Below are 27,838 nucleotides of genomic sequence, written 5' to 3'. Positions count from 1 at the left end.
GAAGGATGTTTCCTTGCCCGTGGCCTCAAGCTGTGCCAGGGGAGGTTCAGGGTGGATATTAGAAAAGAATTCTTCACAGAAAGGGTTCTCAGGCACTGGAAAAGGCTGCCCAGGGAGGTGGTGGAGTCCCCATCCCTGGAGGTACTTAAAAGACATGTGGGTGTGGTGCTGAGGGGCATGGTTTATGGTGGTGATTTAAGCAGTAGCAGTGACACTGTGAACCCTGGGCAAGTGGTTGGACTTGATGACCTCAAAGATCTCTTCCAGCCTCAACAGTTCTATGGTTTGTCAGTTCAGCCAACTGTAGCTGAGCCATCACTGGTGCCTCTTGCTTGGCCTGTGGGTGGGAAGGTCTTGGTATGTCTGTCACAGCTGATGCTGTAATTAAGCAGGCTTTGGAGAAAGCCCCTCTGTGCCTGAGGGGCGAGGCAGATCCCAGGCAGCCAGCACCAGAACAGGAGGACACAGTCTCAAGCTGCACCAGGGGAGATTTGGGATGGATGTTAGGAAGAAATTCTTCCCAGAATGAGAGATTGGCCACTGGAATGTGCTGCCCAGGGAGGTGGTGGAGTCACCATCACTGGAGGTGCTAAGGAAGAGCCTGGATGAGGCCCTTGGTGCCATGGTTTAGTTGAGTAGATGGTGTTGGGTGATAGGTTGGACTGGATGATCTCCAAGGTCTCTTCCAACCTGGTTTGTTCTGTTGTGTTGTGTTGTGTTCTGTCTGGGGCACAGCCTGATCTCAGTGTGTTTGATGTGTTGCAGGAATGGTATGAGGAGCATTCCCGGAAAGAGGAATCCCAGGCAGTGCTGCAGGAGCCTCCATCTGCTTCCAGCAGCTCCCTGAAGCCCCTGAGCCTCCGGCAGCGCTCCCAGACTGTCATTTAGGCCCAGCTAACCCAAGCCACCTTCTATGCAATAACCTAGAGCATTCCTTCACAGCCTATCTGTTGAGATGATGTCCAGACATCTGCCACTGTACTCTTCAGCTTTAGGGTTTCACTCTCTTCCCCTAGGCAGTGAAAAAAACAGAGGCCTAAGGGACTCTGTGTGAGGCTGCTACACACAGATGGAGCCTGATGCCCATGCTCAGAGCAACCATCTCAGACAGAGCAGAGACCTTCTCCCTCTGAGCCACTATCCAGGCTGCAGCCTGCTGTTTTGTCCTACCACTACCAGACCTTTGGGGAGGGGATGTGTAAACCATTCACAGTAGGAAACACATTGAAGCCACCCCTCTTGGAGGATCCCTTTTGCTTAAAGGGTACCATTAACCTAGGGATGAAAGATCAGGGAGTGAATTTTTGTTTCTTCTCCACCTTCTCTATGCAAAGAAGGGGGAGGTGGTGTGAAATTTCAGCACTTTTGGAGTCTGCCTCTCCCCTCCCTTCTGGCACACCTAGATGCACTCCTGTGGCAGATCCAGCTCTGGTGATTGAATTTAGCTGTCCCCCAAGCAGTTCTGTGGCAGCTGGAGACAGAGTTGAGGCCTAGTATGTGTTATGGCCATAAGTGGGACAAGAGCTTGGGAAGACAAACTCTGTCTCTGCTGTAACTGCATCACTCCTGGTCAGTTTTGCCCATGGCACCTCTGCAAACCTCCCAAGTTCCAGTCCCTGTTCAGTGAGAGGGAGCATTCTGCAGGGTGGCAGTGGCTGGTGGTGTCCTCTGCCACTTGGCAACCTGCTCTGTAAATGGCAAATCTCTGCCTGGCCCTTAGCTCAGGCAGATGACTTGGAAAATGGGTTTGCAGCTCCAAGTCTGCCTGGCTCTGGGTTAAGGAGAGCTTATGGACATCACACAGCGCTGCTGGTGAGTCCTCAGCCAGGGCACTGCTCTGTCTATCCAGGTGAGCAGGTCCCAGCACAGCAGTGCTGCTCCTCCCTTGCTCTCACCCTTCCAGAAACACTCCTTAGCTTGGCAAATGCTGACTGAGTTGGATCTCAGGAAGATCCACTGAAGAGCTTTACTGTTGCCCTGAGTTTTGGATGCAGGAGGAAAGTGGAAGACAATGATTCTTCTCACCCATCTGTTGGTTTGTTCTGCAGCTGCCAGAGCTGGTAGCTGAGGGGTGTGAAGGAAGAGGAAAAGGGATCCCTTCCCAGCTCTGTCACATTTACTCTGTCATCGTGGCAGGTTGCATCCTCACTCATGTTTCATTGCCTGCAATGTGATCAGAACCTCTCTCTCCAAGTCTTCTGGTTTTTTTTCTCCTTGTTAGCACAGAAAGTGCTGAGGGCTAGAAGTTTCTGGGAGGCTTTCCTCACCTCCTCCTGTTTGATCTTTTCTCAGGTTCAGACTGAGAGTAGGGCTTGCTGGGGGTCTTTCTCCTTCCTCCAGAGCAATCAGGCAGTGGGAGATCTGTGTGCTCTTCCCCTTGGTCCCACAGACCTGGTTTTACCTTGGTAACTTCACCCTGTGGCACAGGGACAGCAGGAGAGGGTTGATCCTACCTGGGCACTTCCTGGGTGGATGAGACTGTCAAAAGCAGGCCAGACAGAGCTGCTCCTGAAAATCCCTCCCTGCATAGTGTGGTAGGAGCAGTGGGGCTGTGGGTTGGAATGAGCAGGTTGAAAAGCCAACATCTGCTCTCAACCCTTGCCAGATTCCCTGTGGGTGCCTCAGGGCAACTCTTTGTTTCCTTTCTGGGTTCCACAGGTATGAAACTACTTCTGAGCTGAAGCGTGAAGGACCTTAAAGGGCTGCTTTCCAAAGCATGAACTCCACCAGAAGCTAAGGAGCAGTGCAGTTGTTGCTCTTGCAGTTGCCCTGCGTGGAGTCACAGCCTGGGAGACTTAGCCAGCTTAGTCCTGGGAGCTGGGGGAGCTGCTGCTTACTCTGTTTGAAGCTGTGGGCAGGATGAATGAGCATTGTGAAGGTTAGAAGTGTGTGTGGGGGGAACACTCATGTGGCTGTGTTGAAACTCCACATTCCCCTATTTCCCCATGACTTCTTTTTGGGGGGGGGTGAGGGGGAGGGAGGATGTTTTCTGGGTCTGAAGGGAGCTGCAGCTTTAAGGGGGAGGCACTAACCTACTTACCATGCACTAACAGGGCTGTGGTGTCGCAGAGGTGGGGCACACTTGAGGCTCAGGTGTTGCCCCCAGCCCCTGTGTGCACACTGTATTAATTCTTGTGTGTAAAGCCAAGGAGGGTGGCAGAAGTTTACTTCTTCCATGCAACTGTGGAAGGAAACAGAGTTTTGAGTACGGGGCATCCCCTTCTATTTCTCCTCCTCTCCCCCTCCCCCCTGACACACAGACTAACGACTGAGACAATCATTTTGTAGGGAGCCAGGGAGGAAGCACTGCAGGATTTTTTTTGTATGCTGGCCTTTTGTTTATAAAATGATTTTATGGACATGTCTGTTAAAAACAAAAAGAAAAAATAAACCAAAAACCTTCTCTAGATTTCTTTTTTCTTTTGTAAAGCATGCTAAGGGAGGGGGGAGGGAAAGGGAGAGGGCAAGGGAAAGGGAGAGGGGAAGGGAAGGGAAAGGGAGAGGGGAAGGGAAGGGAAAGGGAGAGGGGAAGGGAAGGGAAAGGAAAGGGAGAGGGGAAGGGAAGGGAAAGGAAAGGGAGAGGGGAAGGGAAGGGAAAGGAAAGGGAGAGGGGAAGGGAAGGGAAAGGAAAGGGAGAGGGGAAGGGAAGGGAAAGGAAAGGGAGAGGGGAAGGGAAGGGAAAGGAAAGGGAGAGGGGAAGGGAAGGGAAAGGAAAGGGAGAGGGGAAGGGAAGGGAAAGGAAAGGGAGAGGGGAAGGGAAGGGAAAGGAAAGGGAGAGGGGAAGGGAAGGGAAAGGAAAGGGAGAGGGGAAGGGAAGGGAAAGGGAGAGGGGAAGGGAAAGGGAAAGGAAAGGGCGAGGGGAAGGGGAAGGGAAAGGGCGAGGGGAAGGGAAGGGCGAGGGGAAGGGAAAGGAAAGGGCAAGGGTGAGGGCGAGGGGAAGGGAGAGGGGAAGGCAAGGGTGAGGGAAAGGGGAGGGGAAGGGGAAGGGAAGATCCTCCTCAGCTTTGTAAAGGCCTGCAGCTTCCTTTCTTCTTTCCTGCATTATTCCAGCAGTGAGGCCTGGCCCCAGCTGAGGACTTTCCACAGTGTTTTGAGGAGGAGCTGTGCCTGCCCTGCCTCTCTTGTGCCAGCTGCTTGCCTGGGCATATTTTGCATGCATGGCCCTGCTGATCTCTGAATTCATGCTGCTGGACATTGCAAGGGCCTGGTTTCTCCTGCCCTCCCCTTGACAGTTTTTTTTTTTTGCTTAAACATTAAGATACTACTTCCAAACTTAGGATTTCTAAAGCTTCCCTGCTGCAATGTTTCAGGTGAAATGGGTTGGTTGGTTTGGTTGGTTTGACCCTGTGCCTCTGTCCTGGTTTGTTGGCTGTGGTTTCTAGCTTCTTCAACTGGTAAGACCTCACCTGGAGTACTGCATCCAGCTCTGGAGCCCTCAACACAGGAAGGACACGGAGCTGATGGAGCAGGTCCAAGAGAAGGGCCACAGAAACGATCGAGGGCTTGGAGCACCTCTGCTGTGAGGACAGCCTGAGGGAGCTGGAGTTGTTCAGCCTGCAGAAGAGAAGGCTCCAGGGAGACCCAATAAAGGCCTTCCAGTGCCTGAAGGGGCCCACAAGAAGCTTGCAAAGGGACTGTTTGCAAAGGCCTAGAGTGATAAGGGGCAATGGTTTGAAATGAGAGAAGAGCAGATTTAGACTGGATGCTAGGAACAAGTTCTGCACCATGAGGGGGGTGGAACACTGCAACAGGTTGCCCAGGGAAGTAGTTGAGGCTCTATCCCTGGAGATATTCAAGATGAGGCTCTGCAAGGCTCTGAGCAAGCTGAACTAGTGGAGGATGTCTCTGCTGACTGCAGGGGGGGTGGACTAGGTGACCTTTGGAGGTCCCTTTTGACCCAAAGCGGTCTATGCTTCTGCTGCTGTGTGTGTGTGCGGAAGCAGGGCTTGTCTCCCCCGACCCTTCCAGCACCTGACAGTAGCCTGTGAGCAAGTTCAGGGCAGAGCCAAGAGCTGCAGGCACAGGGAAGGTTACTTGCTGTGAAAAGCCCATGCCTGGCTAGAAAAAGGGGAAATGACCCAGGCCCAGGAGGCTGCTGGCACCCCTGGGAGGGAGCAGGAACCAGGTCTGGCCGTTGCGCTTCTTGCGCAACATTGCCTCTGTCCCCGCAGAGCGGAACGCGGCCGCTTGGCTTCCAGCCCGAGCCCTGCAGACCCTCTGACAGGAGGCAGAAGCGGCAGCCAGCCCCCTTTCTCTGCATCCCCCCGGGACTGTGGCCCTTCCCCACGACTCCGGGCTGCCCCAGCGGGGTCCTCCTCCCCGGGGAGCGGAGTAATGCTCCTCGCCGCCCGCCCTGACCCCACAGCAGCACCGCCCTGACCCCACAGCAGCACCGCCCCGACGCCGCAGTTCCCAACCGTGCGCCCAAGTGGCCGAGTCACACATGTGACTGCTGTTGAGAAACCAACCGCCGGGCAACGTGGAGGGAAACCACTTCCCTCAGCCCCTGGGAAAAGCACACTCAGCATGGCCACGGCTCTCAGCCCACTCTCGGCCTCCGCAGTGCTGCTGCCTCAGCTCCGGAGTTCCCTCTGCCCTCCGAAGGGTGCGTGGTGCAGGGTTAGGGGGAGAGCAGGAGACAACAAACAGCCCCCAGCAAACACCGCAAGTCAAGGTTGGGGTTGTGTTTGGGGCTTTTTTATTGCAGTTGGGTTGGGGTTTTTTGGGGTGTTTTTTTTTTACAGTGCCTAAACTTAGTCTTGCCAGAGGCTAACACTGTGTGGAAACCTCCAAGTCCTTTCCTACAGCTCTATCCCTCTAAGGAGGAGGAGAAAAGTAGGGTCTGCAACTCAGGGTGAAAAACAGCTTTAAAAAAGGCAGGGGAAAACATTCTCCCTTGTTGAGGTTATATTCCCCACCCCCCCCTCCAGCTTTGCTTGCTTTTTCTCACCTTAACCCCATCTCACTTTGCTTCTGCTGCAAGGGTGGTGTGAACGCATCGTGTCCCTTGCACCCCCAAGCTCATGCTCAGCCCTTCACAGAGCTACCCCCTGTAGCACAGCTGCCCTAGCCCTGCCCCAGAGCAGCCAGGATGGAGATGGGAAAGTGGAAGAGGTTGAAGAGGTAAAAACCTTCTCCTTTTGTGACCACAGGCTGGAGCTGCCTTCTCCTCCGGCCTTGCCCCCAGGACTGGAGGAAGCAGAGGTGTTAACCTCACCCCAGCTCAGATCCACCTTTAAACCAGGTTATACAGAGCAGGGACAGGACATAGCTAAGGACTAACAGCTCCTCTTCCCTTCCCAAAGCACAGCCAGGCTCCTACCCTCCAGAAAGTGAAGGCCAAGGGCTGGGCTGGCACGTGGTGGGGTTGAGGTCGAGGTGCCCTCGTTCCCGTGGGAGGGACAGGGAAAGGGAACAGCGAGGCCCTGATCCAGTGGGGAGGCAGAGCGAGAGCCAGGGCTGCCTGTGCATGTCCTGCTGGTCAGGGGCTGGAGAGATGGATCACCCTGAACTCGGTCAGCAGGGCCACACAGAGGAAGGCCAAGTAGTAGAGGATGAGGCAGATGCCATACGCCTTGCCCAGCTGGAAGCACTGCGCTGGCACAGACACGAAGGAGAAGACCAAGCTCAGCCCCAGGGCCCCAGCGAGGATCCAGACCAGGAGGCTGTCAGGCTCCAGCTGCCAGAGAGAGGGAGAGTGATGTGGAGTGACACTGGGGTCCTGCTGCCAGTCTGACCCCTGTCACCATGCTGGGGCAGCCTTACCTTCACCACTGGCTGGCTGCTGGTCATCTGCAGCAGGCAGCCCAGTCCCACACCGACCAGGATGTCTGGGACACGTTCAGGATGGACACACAGCACAGGAGACCTCAGGGGAGCAATGGAGCTGACCACATCCCTCCCTGTCGGTCTGCACCAGCCCAAATCCTTACTGTTTGTGGTGAGTGCAGCCTGGAGCACTCCAGGAGGAGAAGCTTTAGCCTGGCCTCGGGACCATTCAAAGCCTGCTGGGGAGTGGTACAACCTCTTCCCCTCCTTCCCTTTGGCAGGTGCCAAATCTGTCAGACCCCATTCCAAACCCTGCACCTTGGGGACAGGAGGCTTCTGCTGGCTCTATCCCTGCAGCTCCCGTGGCTCACAAATACCACACCAGTTCCCCCACGCTCTGCAGGCACTGAGGAGGTTACCAACATCCCAGGGACTCTGTGATGGATCCTTCCTAGGGCTTCCCCAGAAGCAGGGGCTCTCCCTGGGCAGCACCTGCCCCAAGCATCACCCCACCAGCACCAACTCCACCTTCTCCTAGCACCCAAAGGATACTGAAGATGATGCCCCCGAAGCAGGCAGAGAAGGCCATGCGGGGATAGCCCTGCCGTGCCATGGTGAGGTCAGAGAAGGTGTCTGCAGAGGAAGGAGGAGAGACTTTAGGAGATGCCAGGAGGATGGGTACACCATGTGGGGTGGCACTGGGACCCAGCAGAGCCCTTACCACCAACGCTGTTGCCCCAGGCCAGCAGTGTCAAGCCCAGCACGGTGTTGCTCAGCTGGAAGATGATGCCCAAGGTCCGGAGGATGTTCACCAGCTCCGTGGCTGCAGCGTTGATCCACATGGCACTGGCCAGAAACCCAAGGAAGGCAAACACCTGCCAGGCAGAGGGGTTAGCTGCACCCTCCAGCCAGCCCTGCCCCTCCTAGGGACATTGGGAACCAGGAAAGAGGTCCTGGCTCCTGCTCTGCTCCCAGGACTCTCAGCCAAATCTGCAGTGTGCTGAGCTGAGGGGCACCTTACACAGTGGTACTTGGGTGGCTCATCGTTGCTTGTGGTGATGAAGGTGATGAAGGCCAGGACAAAGCCAATCAGTATGACCAGTCCCCAGACTGGGAAGACACCCTGGATCTGGTACAGCCCATCTGGCACATGGTGGAGAAAAGGGGGCATCAGTGGGGCAGATCTGACCAGATTGATGGTATGAGATAAAGCTTTGCCCTTAAAGCCACTTCTGTTCTAAGCCCTAATGGTGCTGCTCCCCTCTGTGCCTCAGTTTCCCTGAGTAGGGCAGGCCTGCCCTATTTCTCCCCCAGGACCTGGCTGCTGGGGGGCCCAAACCCCCACCCCTGATGGGAGGACTGAGCCATCTAGCTGCAAACCAGAGATCCCCAGCTTGACTCATCACTGGTTTGTCCTTCTCTCCCCAGATGAGGTGCCAGCTCCAGGGGGCTCCTGCAGCACCCCGGCTTTGGTGGCTCTCTCAGTCCCATCCCTTCGTGGGTGTCCAGGGCTCTTACAGGTGCCTGACTTCAGGGTGAGGACGCAGAGCAGGGGACTGGTGAGGATGTGCAGGCAGTTGAGGGGTCTCTTCCAGTTCAGGTCTTCCTTGTCAGGGTCCACAACAGGAACGGTGAGCAGCAGCACCAGCTCCACAGGCATCTGAGGGGAGCAGCTGTGAGTATGGATGGGGGACCCCAGAGATGGAGCACCCCAGGAGGTGCCCCATGGCCTGTCCCCAACCTGCTTGTCCTTGTCCCACCATCTGCACTGCAGAGCCTGGGGTGACACCATCCCAGGGCCAGCAGGGAGTGGGATGTCTGGCATGGGAGCTCCTCCCAGCTCACGTCTCCCCCTGCTCACCTTGAAGACCTTGAAGAGCCGCCAGTACCAGGGCTTCCTCCTCCACTTGCGGTAGTCCAAGGGGCTGAGGGCAGCGGTGAGGATGCGCAGCGAGGTGTCCTGGGAGGGGAGCAGGGGCCGGTACTCCTCACCTGTCGGGGGTCATGGGGGCTGAGTAGGGGAGGGTCTCCCCGGTATGCCCCTCAAGCCTTCCAGCATGGGGCTGAGGTCACCTGCATGGCCCCAGGGAGATCCCCCTGCCCCAGGGTAGCACCTGGCCACAGCCACCCTGTGAGTTTGGTCCATGGTACCCCTGACCACCCTCGAGGGCAGAGCAGAGCCAACCCCAAGCCCATCAGGAGCAACGTACCATAGTCCCCACTGTTTGTGCCTGAGGACTCCTGCTCTTCAGCATCTGTTGGTGCCTCTAGGGGGAAGAGGAGAGCAGTGGGGGTGCTGGAGAGCCCCCCCAGGATGCTGGGGGTCCCATCAGCACAGCCAGGCAGTCCTTACCTGGCTCCCAGGATCCAGGGGGGGCCAGCCCTTCCTGCCGCTGCCGCCGGTGAAGCCATGCGCAGAGCACCACGGTGAAGACATAGAAGACATACAGCCCCAGGTAACCTGGGGTGGGGGGCACCAGAGGGGGTCATGGCACTGCCAGGCTGCTCCCACCACCTGCCCAGCTCCCGCCTCCCGGGTGCTCACCCAGAGCCTCTCCCAGCGTGATCCTCCCAAAGTAGAGGACCATGAAGGTGAGGAAGACAGCCACCATGTAGAAGATGACATCCCTGAGGAAGGGCCTGGAGGCAGCCGTGAAGGGTTTGACCAGGGCGATGCCCCCAGCCACCACTGTGGTCACGAACACACCGGCACCTGCCAGAGCAACGAGCCTCTCAGCGGGGGATACCCCGTGGCCTCCCTGTCACCCTCCATGTGCCAGCAGTGCCAGCTGGAGGTCTCCTTACCAAAGATGGCCCCAATGGCCAGCCCTGCCGTCCGGGGGTCAGAGAAGGCCACCACGGCACTGAAGACATCCGGTGCTCCGTTGCCAAAGGCCAGGAAGGTGACACCATGGAGAGGACACGTCAAGGAGAACACCTAGTGGCTTCACCCTCATGAGGACATGGGGTACCTGCCCACTCCAGCCACTGCAGGACTCCCTCCCAGCACCAGCACACAGCAGCTGGCCCCACTGCCACCTCCGGCTCCTGCTCCAAATTGGTTCCTCCTCACCGGGTGCCCAAGGGACAAAGTGAGCCCATCACAGCCACCTCCTCCTGCCCTGTCCCTGCATCCCCCATCCCCAGCCACGGTCTCACAGGACCCACCAAGGATACTGCCACATTGTGAGACAGCTTCAGGTTGGTGGAGATGGCCGACAAGTTGGGGCAGAAGCTGAAAGGGCAGAGAATGAGGCAAAGGGGAGGTGATGGCACTGCTCAGGCCCCACGAGGCTGCTCCAGGACCATGGGGCTCCCCATTCACCCCAAGGACCCTCATCTTCCATGGGGCTACTCACAACTTCTCCGCTGTCACGCCGAGGATGATGAACAGGTACAGCAGCCAGAGCGCCTGGGTGTCAGGGATGGCAAAGAGAGGAGTCAGTGGGGCGCCCACCCCACACCCCCAAAGCACAGCACCCCCCACTTCTGTCCTTACATAGAGTGTGACAGCCAGGGGCAGCAGTCGGGGAGGGAAGACACAGAAGACCCCATTGAGGTAGTCGAGGAAGCCCCCCTCCAGGTGGCAGTCAGGGCTGCTCCGGATGAAGCGGCACCACTCGGAGCTGTTCTGTTTCCGCACCTCCCGGCACTGCGGGGCACAGCCTGAGGTACTCGACCCGAGCCCTGTCCCCACCCCCGGCATCCACCACCCTCCAGTGAGCGCTGCCATCGGACACCCCGCGGGTGACACCGCCCCTCTGCTGAGCTACTTTTAGTGAGTCACTGCCAACCCTGACTCAAGTTTCCCCATATGTGCTACCTGGACGTGGGGCTGGGGCTGTTGCCAGGGCCAGTGGCGGTGCGAGCTCTTGTCCCCATCCCTGTCCCCAAGGGCCCCGCACCGCTCCCCACCCAGCCCCGGCCGTGGGAAGCCGCCGGGCTGGCAGGCGGGGAGGTTTCTGGAGGAGAAAAGCATCAGCGCAGGAAATCCTGGTGAGATCCCAGCTGCGATGGCGATGACTGGGACAACAGGGACAGGACAGGACGGGATGGAACTCCACCACTCCGGCAGCACCCACATCCCTCCCACCGCCCCCCAAACCCCACCGCGGGCCCCAAACTCACATCCGGGCCCCGGCTCAGAGCATCCTTCCCGGGGGGCACCGTGCGTCCCAGGTCCGGCGGCAGCGGGATCCCGGCTGGCTGCACCCCGCTGTCCCCCGCCAGCACCCCGGCCAGGCTCAGCACCCCGGCCAGGCTCAGCACCCCGGCCGACCCCATGGCACCCTGCCCCACGGTACCCTGCCCCATGGCTAGGGGGGTTAGGAGGGCACCTACTGCAGGCAGCGACTCCCGGGGTGGGAGAGAGGGGACAACTCCCGGACCCCCCCCATCCCGCGCTCCCCCGGGCAAGGCAGAGGAGAGGTGAAAATTAAATCATTTAAAATTTTAAATGTAAATATTATTATTAATAATTTTTTTAAAGGGGCAAAGCAACCCGCCGTCAGGCCGAGCAGCCCCGCCGCGTCCTCACCCTGGGGACTCAGCCCCAGGAGCAAAGGGACAGAGGGGTAGTGGGACACGAGTGGGGCCGGTACCGTCCCCCAACCCCGCAGGACGAGGGGACCCACGGGGCACCCCCTCCCCCCCAAAGCAGGGAGAGCTAGATGCGGGTGCGGCTGGCGACCCCCGGGGTGGGTAAGGGGTTCCCGGGCCTGGGGATGTTGGGGGAGATGCTGGGGGACCCCACCCGCCCCGCGGACCCACCGTTGCGGCGCCGCTGTCGTGCGCGGGCAGCTGATCCCTGCCGCTCCCCCTCCCTCCCCGTGCCTTAAAGGGGCCGCCACCCTCCGCTCTTAAAGCTGCAGCGGCACTTTGTTACCCGGGGCTGGCAGGGCGGCGGGCGCGGCGGGGGTGTCTCTGCCCCGTCCCCCTCGTACCGTCCCCGCTCTCTGCCCGGTGCCCGCGGGCTGCGGCAGAACAGAGGCTGGACGCCCACTCTGGGTGATGTGCCCACCTAGCCCCTGCTTGGGGTGACCCTCTGAGACGGGGCCAGCTCATCACAGGCACTGCCGAGGAGCAGCACGATGTGTTCCCAAGCGCCGGTGGCCCGAAGTGTATCCTGCCCCAGTACATCCTGCTGTCCCTAGCCCTGCAAGACCCCACACCAGGGTTTTGGGGATGCTGACAGGAGGACTTAGTCAAAGTCAGTGTGGTCCCGAGAACCTTATGGGATTAAAGGGTCCCCTTCCCACTCTGGCCAGTTTGTCACTGAAGTCACAGACTGCACTTCTCCCCAGGGAGAAGGTAAAGGAATGAAAGTACTCAAAGGCAGTGCCCAACTCAGAGGGTCTCCAACAGGAGCCTAGTTCTGAGCTTGGCACCTAATAGCCAGCACCACAAGGCCATTGCCTGGGGCATAGGGCAGAGCCCCAGCTTTGTCCTGGGCTTTACCCCCAGCCCACTGTCCCAGTGCTGCTCTCTGCTCAGCTGGTTTTTCTGGTTGTAAGACAAATTTTGGTGCTTGGTGTGTGGCTCATGTGCCTGTTAGTGCACTGTGCTCTCCCTTTGCCTTCTGCACCCACATCCCAGTGCGTGGCCAGGCCTAGGTGGCTGGTGCACTATTGTACAGCACCCAGCACAGGAGAAGGGATGTGTGGGCACTGGATAATACTGGAATATTAACCAGCAGGAGCTGGGAGCTGGTGGGGCATGTTGGGCCACACCACGTGCCAGTGCAAGCAGTGCCTTTGGGGTGCTGTCCTGCCCAGAATAGCCCCAGGCGTGTGACACCTTTTCCTGCTCCAAGGTTGATCCAATTAGGGTCATTACCAGTCCCTGCCAGACACCAGCACATACCCTGGCACAGTGCCCCAGCAGCTCCCCTACCCTCTAAGCTGAGTCCCTGCACGCTCAGCACCCACTGGGTGTGTTGGTTCAGTCTAGGCTCTGGGGCTTAGCTCCATGTCCCTCCTTGGTGCTGTCTGGCGTGCACTTGTGTGGCATGGCACAAGTGTGTTAGGCCTCAGCCAGGTGGCTGTGGTAGGATGTGGGATAACACAAGTGGGGGTGATACAGAGCCAGGCCATGGGGACTTCATGCACCTCACAGTGATGTCATTACCGTGGTAGGGGGGGAGCTCCAAACCCTTTGCCCTTGGTCCACTGGGACGCTTCTTGCTTCAGGGAACTTTGCCCCTCAGAGGTGAAAGGGAGGGCAATAAAGAGGCGCCGGATGCGATTGCACAAGGCCAGGCTGTGCTGTGCCGAAGCTGGGACGCTGCCGTGGGGCCCCCAGTGTCACTGAGCCACTTCCCATGCGCTGCACCAGCAAGAGGCTGGACCTCACAGACGACCCCACGAGAAACACGGGGCCGGTTACCCCTGAGCGGCGGGGACACGTGTGCTCTGGAACGGTGGGGAATGGCTGAAGGGAGGGGTGCGTGTGTGAACGGGCGCTCAGCTCCTGTGGAAGTGGAGAGTGAGGGTGCTGAGTGTGCGGGAATGGTCGGGGAGGGACGGAGGCGTGGATATATGCGTGAGGGCAAGTGGGGAGCTCGGGACGGGAGGGCGCAAGGCAGTGTTCGTGCAGCTGGACACCGCACCCCCTCCACGGCCGCAGCTAAGGCAGCCGCTCTCGGGGGGCGTGTCTCCCGCGTCGTCCCGCCCCTTACCCAATACCCTGCCCCGTCATGGCGATTCGGGGGCGTGAATATACTCTAGTCCCACCCCTGCTCACACTCCACCCAATCGCTATCCAGCTATGACGCCCCATGGGGGCGTGGTGATCTTCTAGCCTCGCCCACAGACAGCTCTCCGTAAACGGCTCTGTGGGGGCGTAGCCTTACTGTAGCCCCGCCCTTCCCCCCGGTGCTGGGGGCGTGGTCACCATCTAGCCCCCGCCCCCCTCTCGCCATGGCGCTGCTCCGGGGGGTGCCGGTGGCCATGCTCCGGGGGGTGCTGGTGGCCGCCCTGGCCGCTGCGATATCCGGGACTGTCGCAGCCGCCGCCTCCCCGCCGCTGTCCCGCAATGTCTCCGTGCTGCTGGAGCCCGGCTCGGAGCGGCTCCGTGTCCTGCCCGGCCGCCACCCAGCCGCCGTTGCCTGGGCCAGCCTGGATGACCGCATCCACACCGTCGGGTAAGAATGGGCTGGGCTGTTCCGGGTAGGGACAGGCTGGGGGATCGCACGGAGCTGAGTGGGGATGGGGTGGTGGGGGCGGCCTCGGGGGAGACGTGGCTGATGGGGCATCCGGCCCACCCGTGTCCTTGTCACACCCATCTCTGTGTCACGCCCGTCTCCATGTCCCTCTACATTCTACCCCTGTCCGCCCTTCCCCTGTCAGTGACTCATCCATGTCTGTGACCTGTCCGTGTCTCTGGCCTGTGTCCCACCCCCTGTCCATGTCCCTCCGTGTCCCTGCCATGTCTGTGACCCACCCGTGTCCACGACCCACCCATGTCTGTGTCCTCCCAGCTGGGCCTTCCTGGAGGTGACCACCAACGCCTCGTACAATGACAGCCTGCAAGCCTACGCTGCTGGGCTTGCTGAGGCCGCTGTCTCTGAGCAGGTAAGAGGTGACCACTGCAAAACTGGGGCCCTGAGGGGTGTATGCAGTCCCTTCCCTCCCTCCTGGCTGACCCCCACCAGTGACCTCCCCACCGTGTCCCACAGCTGATGTACATGCACTGGATGAACACCATGGTGGGCTACTGTGGCCCCTTCAAGTACCAGAGCGAGTACTGTGAGAAGCTGCGGAGCTACCTGGAGGCCAACCTGGGCTGGATGGAGGAGCAGATGGGGAAGGGGCAGGATCCTGAGTACTGGCATCAGGTGAGGATGGGGCACCCCCACCCAGGGGAAGCACCTCCTTACAGCCCCTGGGGCTAATTGAGGCTTTAGTCAAGAGGAGGAGCAGGGCAGCAAGGGGTGTCCAGTGTCCTGGCCAGGCTCCAGGCAGGATGACAGGGATGTGGCTGCCATGGATCCTCCTTGACTTGTGACTTTCTCCCTGCTGGAGCCTCACGTGCCACTGCTGGGGTGCACAGGGGGTGGCCCCCTCCCAGGCCACTGGTGCTGAGTCACAACCCTGCTCACAGTGAAGCTTTCCCCTGTGCCTCCCAATCTGACCCACCAGACCTAGTGAGACCCACCCAAGATGGGGGAAGGGGAGAGCCCACCTCCCAGAATCCCTCCCCTCAGCAGGAGCCAAGTGCCAGCTCTGTCCCCATAGGTGCACCTTGCCCTGCTGCAGCTGAAGGGGCTGGAGGACAGCTACAACAGGCGCCTGGACTTCCCCCAGGGCAGGTTCACCTTGTCACCCTTTGGCTTCCTGTAAGCTCCTTCTCACAGGTGATGGGGAGTGGGGGTGGGCATCCCAGGGGTTGAGGTGGTACTGGGGATGGCAATGGGCATGAATCCTGGATGTCCAGAAATACCCAGTCCCCCTTGCTCACTTTCTCTGGGTGATTGTCCTCTGCTGCTGGGGTGGGATGGCACCAAGGTGGGTTCTCCCCCTCCCTAGACCCACTGCAGCCTCCTGCCTCAGCTTCTCGACTGCTGTGCTCACCCTTCCTTCCTCTGCTCAGGCTGCTGGAGCCCTCCTGGGATTCACACCTACATTGGGGTGGGATGAAGAAGCACCCTATGCTTCAGACAGATGGGCAGATTGCTCTGAGCCAGCTTGGCTCCTGGGCTGAGCTGTATCCCACCTGACAGCCCATATCTCTCATCCCCCCTCCATCAGCCTGCTGCAACTGGGGGGTGACCTGGAGGACCTGGAGTCTGCTCTGAACCGCTCCTCCTCACACCGTGTCCTGGGCTCAGGCTCCTGCTCTGCCCTCCTGAAGCTGCTGCCAGGCCACCAGGATCTCCTGGTCGCCCACGACACCTGGACCTCCTACCAGTCCATGCTGCGCATCATCAAGAAGTACACACTGCCCTTCCGCGTCTCGGCCGGCGGTGCGTGCCTGGGCTGGCCTGGGCTTAAGGGGGCTGCATCTCACACCCTCCTGATGCTCCCCTGCTTTTGCATCCCCCCCTCCCCACTCCAGGCAGTTCTCAGATCCCTGGCAGCGTCCAAGTGTTCTCCTCCTACCCTGGCACCATCTTCTCCGAGGATGACTTCTACATCCTCAGCAGCGGGTTGGTGAGTGAGGGTCTGGCCCTGGGGGGACGTCTCCCTCTCTTCACTCCCTTATTGCTCTCCCTTCCTGCAGGTAGCTCTGGAAACCACCATTGGGAACAACAACCCAGCGCTGTGGAAGTACCTGGAGCCAGAGGGCAGCGTCCTGGAGTGGCTGAGGAACATCGTGGCCAACCGGCTGGCCCGCAGCGGTCCTGAGTGGGCTGCCATCTTCCGGCGCTTCAACAGTGGCACGTGAGTGGGGTGGCACGGCCTGGGGGAGCTTGTCCTGGGAGGGATGGGATCTGGTGGAGGGATGCTCTATGGGGGTCGTTGGGATGTCCCCAAGGGAGAGAGACCAGCTGCTGGAGGGATGCTTTTCCCCCTTCTCCATGCCAGGTACAACAACCAGTGGATGGTGGTGGACTACAAGGCTTTCACGCCAGGGAGAGCAGACCCGCCGCAGGGCTTGCTGACTGTGCTGGAGCAGATCCCGTGAGTGCCCCTGTGGCTCCCTGAGCACTGGCTCTGTGGTGGAAGCTGTTCCTCTCCCATCCCCGTGGGTCTGGGAAAGCCCTAAGGGTCCCATCTGCCCTGGTTGAACAGGTGGGAGTTGGGCAGTGGGAGTGCAGAAGCAGGCAGGAGCTGCCTGTTTGTGGTTAAAGGCTCTGACGGATGCTTGTAGGCAGGTGTTGGGCACTCAGCTCCCCTGGATGGGGTGGGAACCCCTACCCAGTCTGCCTCCCTTCCCAGAATGTCCCTTCCCATTCCCACTTGACTTCACCACCACCTCTGATGCTCTTCCCTTCTGGTGCAGGGGCCTGGTGATGGTGGCCGATCAGACGGAGCTGCTGTACCAGCAGGGCTACTGGGCCAGCTACAACCTGCCGTGAGCCCCATCCGGCCTCATCCCACCCCCCTGATGCTCCAGAAAGGGGGGCAGCCAATGCTGGCCTTGCCCCACACCACTGTGTGCTGACTTGTTGGGTTCCCCCCCTCCCTCCACCTCAGGTTCTTTGAGGAGATCTTCAACGCCAGTGGGACCCCAGAGCTGGTGAGGAAGTACGGCGACTGGTTCAGCTACGACAAGAACCCGCGCGCCCAGATCTTCCGGCGCAACCAGACCCTGGTCCACGACCTGGACTCCATGATCCGTCTGATGAGGTGCCTTCCCCACACACCCCAAAGATCTGCACTCATTGGGGGTGACTTTGGGGTTTTCTTCATCACCATAATCTTTTTTATAGAACCCTCTGGTGGGTTGAAATTTCCCTCCCCCCCCCAGCATTAACTTTGCCAGGCTGGCTCAGTTGGAAGGGCAGCGAGGCTGGGGAGGGGTCCTGAGCACAAGCCCTGTGAGGAGAGGCTGAGGGAGCTGGGGGTGTTTAGCCTGGAGAAGAGGAGGCTCAGGGGAGACCTTATTGCTCTCTACAACTTCCTAAAGGGAGGTTGTAGCCAGGTGGGGGTTGGTCTCTTCTCCCAGACAACCTGTGACAAAACAAGAGGACACGGTCTCAAGCTGTGCCAGGGGAAGTTTAGGCTCAAGGTGAGGAGAAAGTTCTTCCCAGGAAGAGTAATTGGCCATTGGGATGTGCTGCCCAGGGAGGTGGTGGAGTCACCGTCCCTGGAGGTGTTCAAAAGAGGATTGGATGTGGCACTTGAAGCCATGGTTTAGTTAGTCATGAGGGAATGGAATAGAAGTAGAATGGAGTAGAATAGAATAGAACGGAATAGAATAGAACAGGAGTAGGGTAGGGTAGGGTAGGATAGGATAGGATAGGATGGGATGGGATGGGATGGGATAGGATAGGATAGGATAGGATAGGATAGGATAGGATAGGATAGGATAGGATAGGATAGGATAGGATAGGATAGGATTAACCAAGTTGGAAAAGACCTCAGAGATCATCCAGTCCAACCTATCACCCAGCACCATCTAATCAACTAAACCATGGCACCAAGGGCCTCATCCAGGCTCCTCCTAAACGCCTCCAGGTGTTTCGGTGTTAGGTAATAGGTTGGCCTCGATGATCTCTGAGCTCTTTTCCAACCTTATTGATTCTATGATTCTGTGAAAGCTGTAGTTCCAGGCAAAACTACGGTGGAATGGGATTTGATGATCTTTGAGGTCTCTTCCAACCTTGGTGATACTGTGAAAATATGCAGGATTTACAATGCTTACAGATACTTACAAGCAACAAACAACACGAGAACCCCCCCTGGTGAAGAAGGCCAGGGGAGCTGTCTCTCTGCCCAACCCCCTACCCTCCCTGGTCCAAAAGGGAGAAAGGAGTGGAGAAAAAGTTGCTGTTAGACTTCAGCAAAGCAATGCAGCCAAGGTCAAGCAGAAGCAGATTAGTCTCCCTTCAGAGCAACAAAGCAAGCAGGGAAGAGATGAGACAAGGGAGGATTGTTTTGGCACAGCCAGTCTCGTGGTGGAGATCTCTCCAGTGAAATTGCTCAGAGTTATCTTTCTTTTCTTTTTCACACCCAGCAGTGATTTATTTGCATTTTTCTACTTCTCTGCTCCTTGAAAGCTGTAAGAAAGTTTTAAAGGCGTAGCCCAAAGCTACCTCAAGCCCTGAAAGCCACTCCAGTTGCAAAGCCCTCCAAGATCATCGAGCCCAACCGTCAACCTCACACCACCACCACGGCCCTCAAACCGTGGCCTGAAGCGTAATTTCCCCACCCCATGCCTCTCTCTTGGCCACTCTGCAGGTCAAACAACTATCTGCAGGACCCACTGGCACGCTGCAAGGGCTGTGACCCGCCCCAGAATGCTGAGAATGCCATCTCTGCCCGCTCTGACCTCAACCCCTCCAACGGCACCTACCCCTTCCCCGCCCTGCGCCAGCGCTGCCATGGGGGCACCGACATGAAGGTGGGGCTGGGGGAGAAGCTGGAGGGTCCCCTCTTTGGGGCTACACCCCCACCCCCACCCCCTTCTCCAGCAGCTCTCCCCAGGCTGTGTTGCTGACTTGCACCCCTGTTTTTTCTCCCTGCTTGGTACCAGGTCACCTCCTCGGGCATGGTGCCCACCTTTGGGCTGGTGGCTGCCAGCGGACCCGCCTGGGACGATGTGCCCCCCTTCCGCTGGAGCACGTCACCCTGCAGCACCCTGCTGCACATGGGTCACCCTGACCTCTGGACCTTCCACCCCATCAAGGTCCACTGGGACTGAGCAGCTGCCACCAGGGCTAAATCCATCTGTGGGCATCTGCCCTGCATGGGGAACACTTCCAGGGGAACAGCTGAGCGACAGGGGGGTCACAGCACCTCCCACTGTCCTTTCTGCCCAGGGGACTGGCTCTGGGTGCTAGGTGAGGGTCCCCTGCTCCCACCTGGATCTTTCTGCTTCTGCCTCTCACTGCTGCAGCCCTGTGGTGCCATCTGTGCTGGGTGAGGGGCTGAGCCCTCTCCTCACTGGCTCTGGCCTGGGACCTCTCCGTGGGTGCTGACACCTGCATTTAAGGGGGGCTCTTCCCACGAAGGGGGGGTCCTGAGAGCCTGGGGCTGGCCCATGGGGCAGAGCAGAGGGGAGTGAGCTCTTTGGGCTGTGAAGAATAAAGGGTCTGCCTGCAGTGGTGGTGGTGGCTGTGCTTTGCCCTCTGCCTGGGGTTCTCTGCTGGTTTGTATCAGGGTTGGTCTTACACAGGGGTCTTCTCTCCCCAAATCAAGGGGGTGCCCCCTGCTTCTCCGCTGCCTCCTGGCCCTGATGGGAGGGTATGCAGCCAGCCAGGCTGGGCTGGGCTCTTCTGGGGTGCAGGCTGCTCAGGTTTCTATGCTGCTTCAGGCTGGGTACCTGGTGTGGGGCAGAGCTGCTGGAATGGAGGAGCCTGGGCTGTGGGCTGGAGGAGGGAGGTCCCACCACTCACCCCCCAGGTCAGGATGACCATCCTCATCCCTTTTGTCTTGCCCTCTTCTGCCACCTGTGTTTCCCCCCCCCCCCCAGCCCCAAAACCCCCGTTGAAAATCCTCTTAAGGCAGCTGCCTTGATCCGCTCTGCCTCGTTAGGAATAACGAGGTCATTACTGGGGGATTAATGAGCTGGCGCTCGGCAGCGCTTTGAAGGTGCCAGGTTCCCACCAAGGCTGGGGGGCCACTGGGGGCCCCTACAGCTTCCCGGGGCCTGCACAGGGTTGGGTTACAGCAGCTCTGAGTTGTTGGGGTGCTGGCACCCCAAAAGCTGGGAGGGGTGCCCTGGGTAGGGCCGGGGGTCCAAACCCTGCTGAGGGGCGGTGCTTGGAAGGTGGGAGGTGGCAGAAGCCATGTGCCCTGATGTCCCCGTGGTTATGTGGGCTCTTGGGGCAGTGGGTGCTGCTCAGGAGGGGGTCCCTGTGCCTCAGTTTCCCTGGGTAGGAGGAGGTGACAGCCATCAAGGGCCAGGCACAGGACAGGGCAGGCTCGAAGGAGAGCAGCAGCTGCGTCGCTGCTTCGCTTCCTGTCCTTGCTTGTCTAAAAGTGGAAAAGCAAACAGAAGTGGTTAAATATTGCCCTAGCTGCAGTGGCCCTTGACAAGCCTGTGTCACCTGGGGAGCCTGGCCAGGGGATGTGACCAGGTGGCAGCCTGGAATCGCCTTCCCTAGGGCAGAGATTGAGCCAAAGGTGGCTAAAAGGGGAGATGAGGAAGAAAGGGACCCTGGAGCACCCCAGGGCTGGGCTGAAATGCAGTGCCCTCGCTGAGGGGTCCCTAGCCTCCTTCAGGAGGGGACCCTAGCCTCCTTCAGGAGGGGTCCCTAGCCTCCTTCAGGAGGGCTCCTTGCACCTCTGCCCCTGCCACCCTGGCCTTTTCCCTAGGGATGTGATTGCAGCCCCCTCCTCATTGCAAGGCAGGGGGGGTTGCTCCATGGACTGTCAGAGGAGCTGGAGCTTGTGTGTCCCCCCTTCCCCTAGTGCCCTCATTCAAAAAATCCTCATCATCCCCCACATTCCCAGTGCCCTGTGTCCCCAAAGCTCAGTGCAGAGGCACTTGGTGTCTGCAGACAGTGCTGTGCCCTGGTACTGTTCACTCTGAAGCCCAATGGTGCTGTGAGAAGCAGGGAGCTGTTGCCACCAAAGACCAGCAACAGAGCTGCCCTGGAGCCCATGTCCTGCTCAGTGCCTCTCATTAGTGGTGTTCTCAGGGGGGGTTGCAGCATGTTTTGGGTCAGGGGACTGAAATCCTGTGCTCTGAAGCCTGTTCCACTGCTGTGTGGCAGGCAGCAGTGCAGAGCTAGGGTAAGCAGGGAGGTTCCCCAGTGCACCCCGTTTGGCTGTGCCATGCATGTGCCAGCTTGTGTGCTGTGGCCCCCTCCTTGGCAAGCCCATGGAGCCAGCATGGAGGGACCCAGGACTAACTTTGTGCTAGAGGGCATCTGCTTTCAGAAATCCTCTGGCTGGGGGGTGTCACAAGCCAGGATCAGACCTTCCTCCACATCCAACTTTCCTCCTCCTCCTCCTTCAGCCCCTTGGCACAGAGGTAGGGCATGTTCTGTTGTGGGGGTGCCTTACACTTGGGACTGCCACTAGGGCTGGGTAACAAGAAGGGATCCTGAGCTGTCCTGGAGGAAAAGCAGGGGCCCTCTGCTGGCTTTGCCTGGGGGCTGCTGGACCTCAGGTTCTGGCCAGCCTCTGTCTGGGTCCCTCTGGCACCACCCCCCTCCAAGAGGTGTCCATGGGGCACCTCTGCAAGTAGTGCAGGGACTGTCCCCCCCATACCCAGACCGCTCCTGCCCACAGCTTGGCCAGCTGGAGCTGAAAGGGGGCTCATCCTAGGGGTGCTTCCCCCAGCTGTCAGGGCTGAGCTCCTCTGGAGACATGCAGCTCAGACAGGGACATGCAGTTCAGAGGGGCCCTGGCTGGAGGCCTTGGCAGGGTGGGTGTAGGGGTACAATGGCTTGTTTGGAGGTGATGAGTGTGTCTTAAATATCTGCTGGAGATCTGGGGAGTGCAGGCTGCCCTTGCTACACCAAGAGTCCAAGGAAACAGGCAAAGTCCACAGACCCACTGGGACACGTTTCTGGCTGCACTTGGAAGAGCTGGTGCTTGTGCCCAGCTGGTGGGGACAGTCCCTTGAGGGCCAAATCCTTGGGGACCAAACCCTTGGGGACCCCCACAGCCACTTGGGAGCTGCCTCTCCTCTTCCCCCCGTCTCCTGGGTGCCCACATCCCTTCTCCTGGGCATGCCAAGGCTGCTGGGATTTGGCTGCCGGTGCCGCATGTGGCACCGTGCCCGGGCCATGTCTGGAAGCTCCTGGCACTGATCCAGCCCCAGGGTTGGAAAAGCTGCCCAGTGCTGAGCAAACAGGCAGGGCCAGGGCAATGTTTAACATTAATGCTGCTTGGCTGGACCGCAGGGACTCGGGGACACCGGCACGGCCCCTCCAACGTCACCTCTTCCTCCTCCGTCCCTCAAACTCTGCCGCGGCTGCGGGCGAGGAGCAGGGGCCCCGCAGGACCCCAGGTAATCCCCTGCAGGGGGGGCCCTGGCTCGGGGGGCAGGGTGTGCAGGGGCCACCTGGGGACACGGGGGGGCTTGAGGACCAGGAGGATGGAGTAGCTCAGATTGCCTTGGGGTTCTGGCAGGGAGAACCCACCGCTGCATCCCAGGGCTGGGAGGGGATGCTCGGAACAGCCTTGTCCCTCTCAAGGGGCTCCCGTGCCCCATGTCCAGCCAGAGACAGGCAGAAAGGCTGTAGGGGGGAGCTGCAGGGAGCACCCAGCACCTTCCTCACCTCTCCCTGGCAGAGCACCCATTGCTAGGACCATGGCACCCCAGGCTGGCAAGGGCGAGAAGCCTTTCCACATCGTCTCGCCTCTCCTGGAGAGCCTTCCCCTGTCCAAGGCAGCAGGCACCAAGGTCTACATGAAGCTGGAGAACGTCCAGCCCACGGGCTCCTTCAAGATCAGAGGCATTGGCCACCTCTGCCAGGAGGTGAGTGTGGGCAGGACATTGCTCAGGGCCTTATGGGGGGCACTGTGGGGGGACACAGCAGCCCTCTCCCCTCCTTCTCTCCTGCCTTTCAGGCTGCCAAGAAGGGCTGCCGCCGCTTCGTCTGCTCCTCAGGTACTGGGCCCCGAGCTGGGGCTGGGGCTGGGGGGGACCTCGGGGGGGGATGCTTGTGAGTACTACAGGGGGGTCGAGCCGGGCCTGACACCCCACTTCCTGCAGGAGGCAACGCAGGTCTGGCAGCAGCATACTCAGCCAAGAAGCTGGGGCTGCCCATCACCGTCGTGGTCCCCAGCACCACCGGCTCCACCACCGTGCGCAGACTGCAGGAGCTGGGGGCAGAGGTGGAGGTCTCCGGCAAGGTATCCCCCTAAAACTGGGCTGGAGGGGAGACCAGAGCTGAGCCCGAGCTCAGCCTGCTCTGTGGCACCAGGGATGTGCGTGGCAAACCTCATCCCAAAATGTCTCTCTTCCTGCATTGCCTGCACCCTGTTACCTTGGGGACCACCACCTCAGTCCGGTGCCCCACGTGGGCTTCTGGTGGGCTCCCACCCTTGACTGATCTCCAGGGTGAAAGGGCTGGATGCAGCCCTGCTGAGCTCCTGTTCCACCCTACCCCCCCCCAGGTGTGGGATGATGCCAACAAAAGAGCCTTGGAGCTGGCACAGACCGAGGGCTGGGTCATCATCCCCCCCTTTGACCACCCCTTGGTGTGGTGAGTGCTGCCAGGGCTCAGCTCCTGCATCCCTGTCCCCATCCCCGAGGTTCAAACTGGCTCAGGGTGCCCCCACACTGCACCCTCCAGCCCCCTCCTCCCCCTGCAGGCAGGGTCACGCCAGCCTGGTTCGGGAGCTGAAGGAGTCTCTGGACACCAAACCGGCTGCCATGGTGGTGGCGGTGGGCGGCGGGGGGCTGCTGGCAGGCGTTGTGGCAGGCCTGCAGCAGGTGGGCTGGCAGGATGTCCCCATCATCTGTGCCGAGACCTGGGGGGCCCACAGCTTCCACGCGGCCCTGGAGGCCGGGCGTCTGGTCTCCCTGCCTGACATCACCAGGTGAGCTGCTTCGTGCACGTCACGAGTTGTGGGGCCTCAGCCCATCCCGCTGAAGGGGTCCCAGGACCTTCCTGACTGCCTCCCTCCTCCTCTGTCCCAGCGTGGCCAAGTGCCTGGGAGCCAAGACTGTGGCAGCACGGGCACTGGAGTGTGCCCAGGAGTGCCAGGTCATCTCCCAGGTGGTGGAGGACACGGAGGCTGTGCGAGCTGTGGAGCAGTTCCTGGGTGAGCAGGGGCCAGCTGGGCGTGGCAGGGGCACTGCCAGGTCCCGGGACCGGCCCGGGACGTGGCGGACACGGAGGGGCCGCTGGGGTAAGCGGGTGGCTCAGGGTGTCCCCCTGCTGTTGTCCCCACAGACGACGAGAGGATGCTGGTGCAGCCGGCGTGCGGGGCCGCCCTGGCTCTGCTCTACACGGGGCGGCTGCAGCGGCTGCAGGCTGAGGGGCGGCTGCCGACCCTCCTGTCCTCCGTGGTGGTAGTGGTCTGCGGGGGGAGCAGCATCCAGCCGGCCCTGCTGCAGTCCCTGAAGAGCCAGCTGGGGCTGGAGTGACACCTGCCCTAAAGAGAGGGACGCAGCGCGGCCCGGCTGGCACCCGCTCTTTGTCTTCCGCCCAAAACAACCGTAATAAAGACGGGCAGATGCAGGGCTGGACTCCTCCTGCAGCCCCAGCACCCAGTATGTCTCCTCTTGCATCCTCTGCCCCAGCATGGTGACTCCTGCAGCCCCAGCACCCAGTATGTCTCCTCTTGCATCCTCTGCCCCAGCATGGTGACTCCTGCAGCCCCAGCACCCAGCATCCCTGTAGGGATAGGGAAACTGAGGCAAGGAGGGCAGGTAAGACTTGGGCTCAGGATGAAGCTGGGACTCTGCCTGTGCCTCCCCTGCCTGTCTGAGGGCAGGACTGAGGCACCCACATCCTGCTCTGCCCTTTGGCATCCTCCAGCCCCGAGTCCTCCCTCCCCTCCCTCCCCAGCTCCTCCCCAGGCTGTTTGGACCGCAGCTTCCTGCCTCAATTAGCAAGCGCTCCCTGGCTGCCTAATTACTTTGCTACTGTCTTTATGCATTATTATTCTAATGATTATTAATTATTACAATCTTCTCCCATTCCTGCCGCGCTGTCTGCGGTCAGGAGAGAACAACAGGCGCAGACCCGCTTGTTATGGTGATTTATTGGTGGAGTTCCCCGGCGTGTGTGACACCCGCAGGCTCCGACGTGCACCAACACGTGTCTGTGTGCCCCGTCCTGGAGCCCTCCTCTTTCCATCCCATCCCACTCCTTCTCCCGTTGCCCCCTTCCCTCCAGGCTTCCCTGATCTCACTCATTCCCGCCCTACAGTGCTATGTTTGCTTTGAGCCCTTTGCTGTTGTACCTCTCAGGGGGGTTTGGTCGCCTCCCCCCCCCCCCCCCCAAACATTTCTCCCCTCTCCTTCTTCCCATCCCAGGGTGATGTGGGGTTTTGCTCTCACTGGGGCTCTCCCCCCGCTGCCTGCTCTATGGTTCCCTAGCTGAGCCCATGCCTCAAGCATTACCTGGTCGTGTTGAGCAGGGAAACAAACCTTCTCCTGCCCCAAAACCTTCCTCAGCTTCCTCCTCCTCCCTGTCAGAGCCGAAGGACCTCAGCCCCAGGCCTACATCAGAGCCCTAACCACAGACATCCCCCACAAAACCCTTTCTCTCCCAGCCTGTGCCTGCCCCAGGACCTGGCAGCCTTCTGCCTCAGAAACACTCTGCCTGCCTTCTGCCTTTCTCCCCTCTACCCTCCCATACCTCCCAACAGCCAGGGCAGTCCCCCTAAGATGTTTCTTGGAGGCCCAGACCCCATAAATCAAAACTCTGCTGCTCCATGGTGAGCAATATCTTATGTAAAAAAGTGTTCCCAGGGAGCACCAAAGGCTGGAGAATCCTATTACCAGGCACACTATTAATTATAGGGAGTCAGCCCAACCTACTCCAGCCATTTTTTATCCCAGGCCCAAAACCTGATTACTTTCCACCTTCTGCAGACCTTCCCCTTCCAAGGAAAAAAAAGAGGAAAAAGGTCAGGGCTAAAAAAAACCCCAAACAATAACATTGATGTTTGCCCAGTGGCTTTTGAAAACGACTTTGCTCCCAGGACTGGTGCTGCTCTGGTGGGGCCTGGTGGGAGCTGGGAGTTGTGGGGATGTTTCCCCAGCATGGTCCTATCTGAGGGTTAGTGCTGGTGGGGTTTGAGCTCCTCAACAAGCTTTGCCCCTTCTTTGCCTTGATGGGGAGGTGCTTGGGCTTTGGGTACTAGCTGGTGGGGAGGGATGTCACTGGCAGGGACACTGGGGGTGAAGGCTGTCTGGGGGACACTGTGGGATGGCATGACACTAGCTGGTGGGGGAGAGAGATCACCTGTAGTCACCCTGCAGCTGGAGGCAGGCTGAATCCTGGGTACTGGTGTCATCCTGGGAGTGCTGGGGTAGTGGGGACCCTGAGCTCAGCTGCCATGGGGATACCCTGACTGTGATGGGGACCCCAGTTTCAGTTGTGGTACTATACCCTTGCTCCCAGTTGCATTGGGAATCCTGATCCCAGCTGCAACGAAGACCCAGCCTCAGTTGTGCTGCTGTACCTTGACTCTAGTTGTGATGGGGACTCCAGCCCTGGCTGTGGTTAAGGACAGGGATAACTAAGGGGCTGACCCCAGCTACTGCCTGCAAGGCCAACCCCATGTCCCATGGCCTGGATCCATCCCAGTGTGCTTCCCCCTGCCATCAGGCCCCCTCTGCCAGTGCCAAGCCACAGGTGTTGGCTAGGATGGGGAAGCCCAGGCCAACACCAGCCCCTGCCCAGTGACCTGAGGGATAATCTGGCTCCTGCATCCACCTCTGAGCAGTGGGGCTCAGCCAGTAAAGCTTCTCCATGACTGCAGAGCCCTGATCTGGTGGCTGCTCCAAGAAGTCCCTTCCTCCTGCACAGAGCCCCTGGGCCTTGCACCACCTGAAGTGGCAGCTTGGAGTGTGCCAGCATCACCCCAAATCCCTCCTGTATCCTCCTGTATTCAGAGGTGGGAGTGCCATGGCAGCCTGCAAACTTCCTTCAGGCTTTAGGGGTGTCATAGCAGCCTGCAAACTCCCTTCAGGCTGTTATGATATCCCTGTATGCCTCGGGAATATTAATGGATTATTATTATTATTATTATTATTATTATTATTATTATTATTATTATTATTATTATTATTATTATATTAATTGATAGCAGCCATTGTTCACCCAGTGAATGACCTTGTGCTCCATTTTCTAACCCTCAAAAGGCTGCTGGGAGAGTTATTGAACACCACCTTGCCCTGCCCTTAATAAGAAGTTTTCATTACCTGCTACCTCTGACAGCCTGGGAGGTGTGGAGCAGGAGGGAGGGACCAGCTGCCCTCCTGCCTCAGTTTCCCCACCTGTTAAATGAGGAGAAGATGCAGGGGGGGGGGATAAGAGCTTAATGTCTTTGTGGTGTCTCCATCCCCTGGCCGAGGCATCCCTCGAGGCTCAGCCTGGCTCGTTTGCCACCCCGTTATTAATGCTGGTAATGGTATAGGAAGGATAAATTCCACCACTTGGCTGAACAGGGAAAATATGCAGAGAAGTGGCTGGCTTTTCATAAATCATCAGTGCTCCGTGCTCCAGCCGAGCCAGGACTTAAAATTCAGGTCAGGAGAGAGGGACTCTCAGAAGCCAGCGAGGGGAAGGTAATTTATTCTGTTTATATCTTTTTACTGCAAGACAAGGGAGGGGAGGGGGAAACTCTGCCATGATTTTTGCATTTTAAATATTAGTTCAGAGGCACAGCCTGCCTTGGACTTTATTTATTTCTGTATCTTGGAAAAACCAGAGAGGGGCAGCGGGAGCAGAGTGAGAGGGGCAGCAGGAGATGTGTGAGAGGGGCAGCAGGAGAAGAGTGAGAGGGAAAACAGAAGAAGTGTGAGAGGGAAAACAGGAGAAGTGTGA

At 59.1% G+C, this 27,838-nt stretch overlaps 4 protein-coding genes across 5 annotated transcripts in view; 3 read left to right on the top strand and 1 right to left on the bottom strand.

The window, feature by feature from the left end:
* The window catches only part of TPCN1 (two pore segment channel 1), a 54,820-nt gene extending 51,929 nt beyond the window's left edge, over positions 1 to 2,891 (top strand). The window contains exon 27 of the mRNA XM_009909650.2: positions 766 to 2,891. Coding sequence (XP_009907952.1) covers positions 766 to 888 — 123 coding nt within the window. The 3' untranslated portion in view covers positions 889 to 2,891. The remainder of the gene's footprint in view (positions 1 to 765) is intronic.
* A 3,032-nt stretch (positions 2,892 to 5,923) lies between these two features.
* Positions 5,924 to 11,213, bottom strand: SLC8B1 (solute carrier family 8 member B1). The gene is made up of 15 exons (XM_054173220.1): positions 10,897 to 11,213; positions 10,268 to 10,420; positions 10,128 to 10,180; positions 9,946 to 10,003; positions 9,574 to 9,706; positions 9,314 to 9,481; positions 9,122 to 9,229; positions 8,979 to 9,035; positions 8,630 to 8,760; positions 8,287 to 8,428; positions 7,790 to 7,911; positions 7,490 to 7,643; positions 7,321 to 7,401; positions 6,766 to 6,830; positions 5,924 to 6,679 (listed from the first exon to the last, which is right to left on the bottom strand). Exons 1-15 carry the CDS (start codon positions 11,080 to 11,082, stop codon positions 6,482 to 6,484), a joined length of 1,809 nt encoding a protein of 602 aa, XP_054029195.1. The 5' UTR covers positions 11,083 to 11,213; the 3' UTR covers positions 5,924 to 6,481.
* A 2,460-nt stretch (positions 11,214 to 13,673) lies between these two features.
* PLBD2 (phospholipase B domain containing 2) lies at positions 13,674 to 19,314 on the top strand. Of its 2 annotated transcripts, XM_054173215.1 has the most exons (12): positions 13,674 to 13,909; positions 14,246 to 14,339; positions 14,444 to 14,602; positions 15,003 to 15,103; positions 15,516 to 15,730; positions 15,823 to 15,917; positions 15,988 to 16,148; positions 16,293 to 16,388; positions 16,711 to 16,782; positions 16,905 to 17,057; positions 18,612 to 18,774; positions 18,907 to 19,314. In XM_054173215.1, the coding sequence occupies exons 1-12, from the start codon at positions 13,686 to 13,688 to the stop codon at positions 19,072 to 19,074; spliced, it is 1,701 nt and encodes a 566-aa protein (XP_054029190.1). In that variant the 5' UTR covers positions 13,674 to 13,685; the 3' UTR covers positions 19,075 to 19,314. The 2 variants fall into 2 exon arrangements, with proteins under 2 accessions (XP_054029190.1, XP_054029191.1); XM_054173216.1 differs by lacking the exon at positions 14,246 to 14,339 and having other exon boundaries at positions 13,798 to 13,909.
* Positions 19,315 to 22,583: 3,269 nt separating this feature from the next.
* SDSL (serine dehydratase like) lies at positions 22,584 to 24,483 on the top strand. Its single transcript, XM_054173219.1, has 7 exons — positions 22,584 to 22,806; positions 22,899 to 22,938; positions 23,044 to 23,183; positions 23,448 to 23,536; positions 23,646 to 23,873; positions 23,974 to 24,098; positions 24,230 to 24,483. The coding sequence occupies exons 1-7, from the start codon at positions 22,639 to 22,641 to the stop codon at positions 24,421 to 24,423; spliced, it is 984 nt and encodes a 327-aa protein (XP_054029194.1). The 5' UTR covers positions 22,584 to 22,638; the 3' UTR covers positions 24,424 to 24,483.
* Positions 24,484 to 27,838: the final 3,355 nt, after the last annotated feature.

Source organism: Dryobates pubescens, chromosome 25, assembly GCF_014839835.1.
Source record: "Dryobates pubescens isolate bDryPub1 chromosome 25, bDryPub1.pri, whole genome shotgun sequence".
NCBI classification, from domain to species: Eukaryota; Metazoa; Chordata; class Aves; order Piciformes; family Picidae; genus Dryobates; species Dryobates pubescens.
Note: the sequence above shows the minus strand (reverse complement) of the source record. Positions and strands in the feature narration are given on the sequence as shown.

What these genes read in the sequence shown, in the direction of transcription:
- SLC8B1 (XM_054173220.1), bottom strand. Translation starts at nt 11,082, where the DNA reads ATGGGGCAGGGTACCGTGGGGCAGGGTGCCATGGGGTCGGCCGGGGTG. An exon ending in CCCTGGCTGTCACACTCTAT is followed by an intron (nt 10,181 to 10,267) that starts GTAAGGACAGAA and finishes CCTGACACCCAG; the next exon opens with GCGCTCTGGCTGCTGTACCT. An exon ending in GGCGTGACAGCGGAGAAGTT is followed by an intron (nt 10,004 to 10,127) that starts GTGAGTAGCCCC and finishes CTGCCCTTTCAG; the next exon opens with CTTCTGCCCCAACTTGTCGG.
- PLBD2 (XM_054173215.1), top strand. Translation starts at nt 13,686, where the DNA reads ATGGCGCTGCTCCGGGGGGTGCCGGTGGCCATGCTCCGGGGGGTGCTG. An exon ending in GACCGCATCCACACCGTCGG is followed by an intron (nt 13,910 to 14,245) that starts GTAAGAATGGGC and finishes GTGTCCTCCCAG; the next exon opens with CTGGGCCTTCCTGGAGGTGA. An exon ending in ACATCCTCAGCAGCGGGTTG is followed by an intron (nt 15,918 to 15,987) that starts GTGAGTGAGGGT and finishes CCCTTCCTGCAG; the next exon opens with GTAGCTCTGGAAACCACCAT.
- SDSL (XM_054173219.1), top strand. Translation starts at nt 22,639, where the DNA reads ATGGCACCCCAGGCTGGCAAGGGCGAGAAGCCTTTCCACATCGTCTCG. An exon ending in TTTGACCACCCCTTGGTGTG is followed by an intron (nt 23,537 to 23,645) that starts GTGAGTGCTGCC and finishes CTCCCCCTGCAG; the next exon opens with GCAGGGTCACGCCAGCCTGG. An exon ending in AGCTGTGGAGCAGTTCCTGG is followed by an intron (nt 24,099 to 24,229) that starts GTGAGCAGGGGC and finishes TTGTCCCCACAG; the next exon opens with ACGACGAGAGGATGCTGGTG.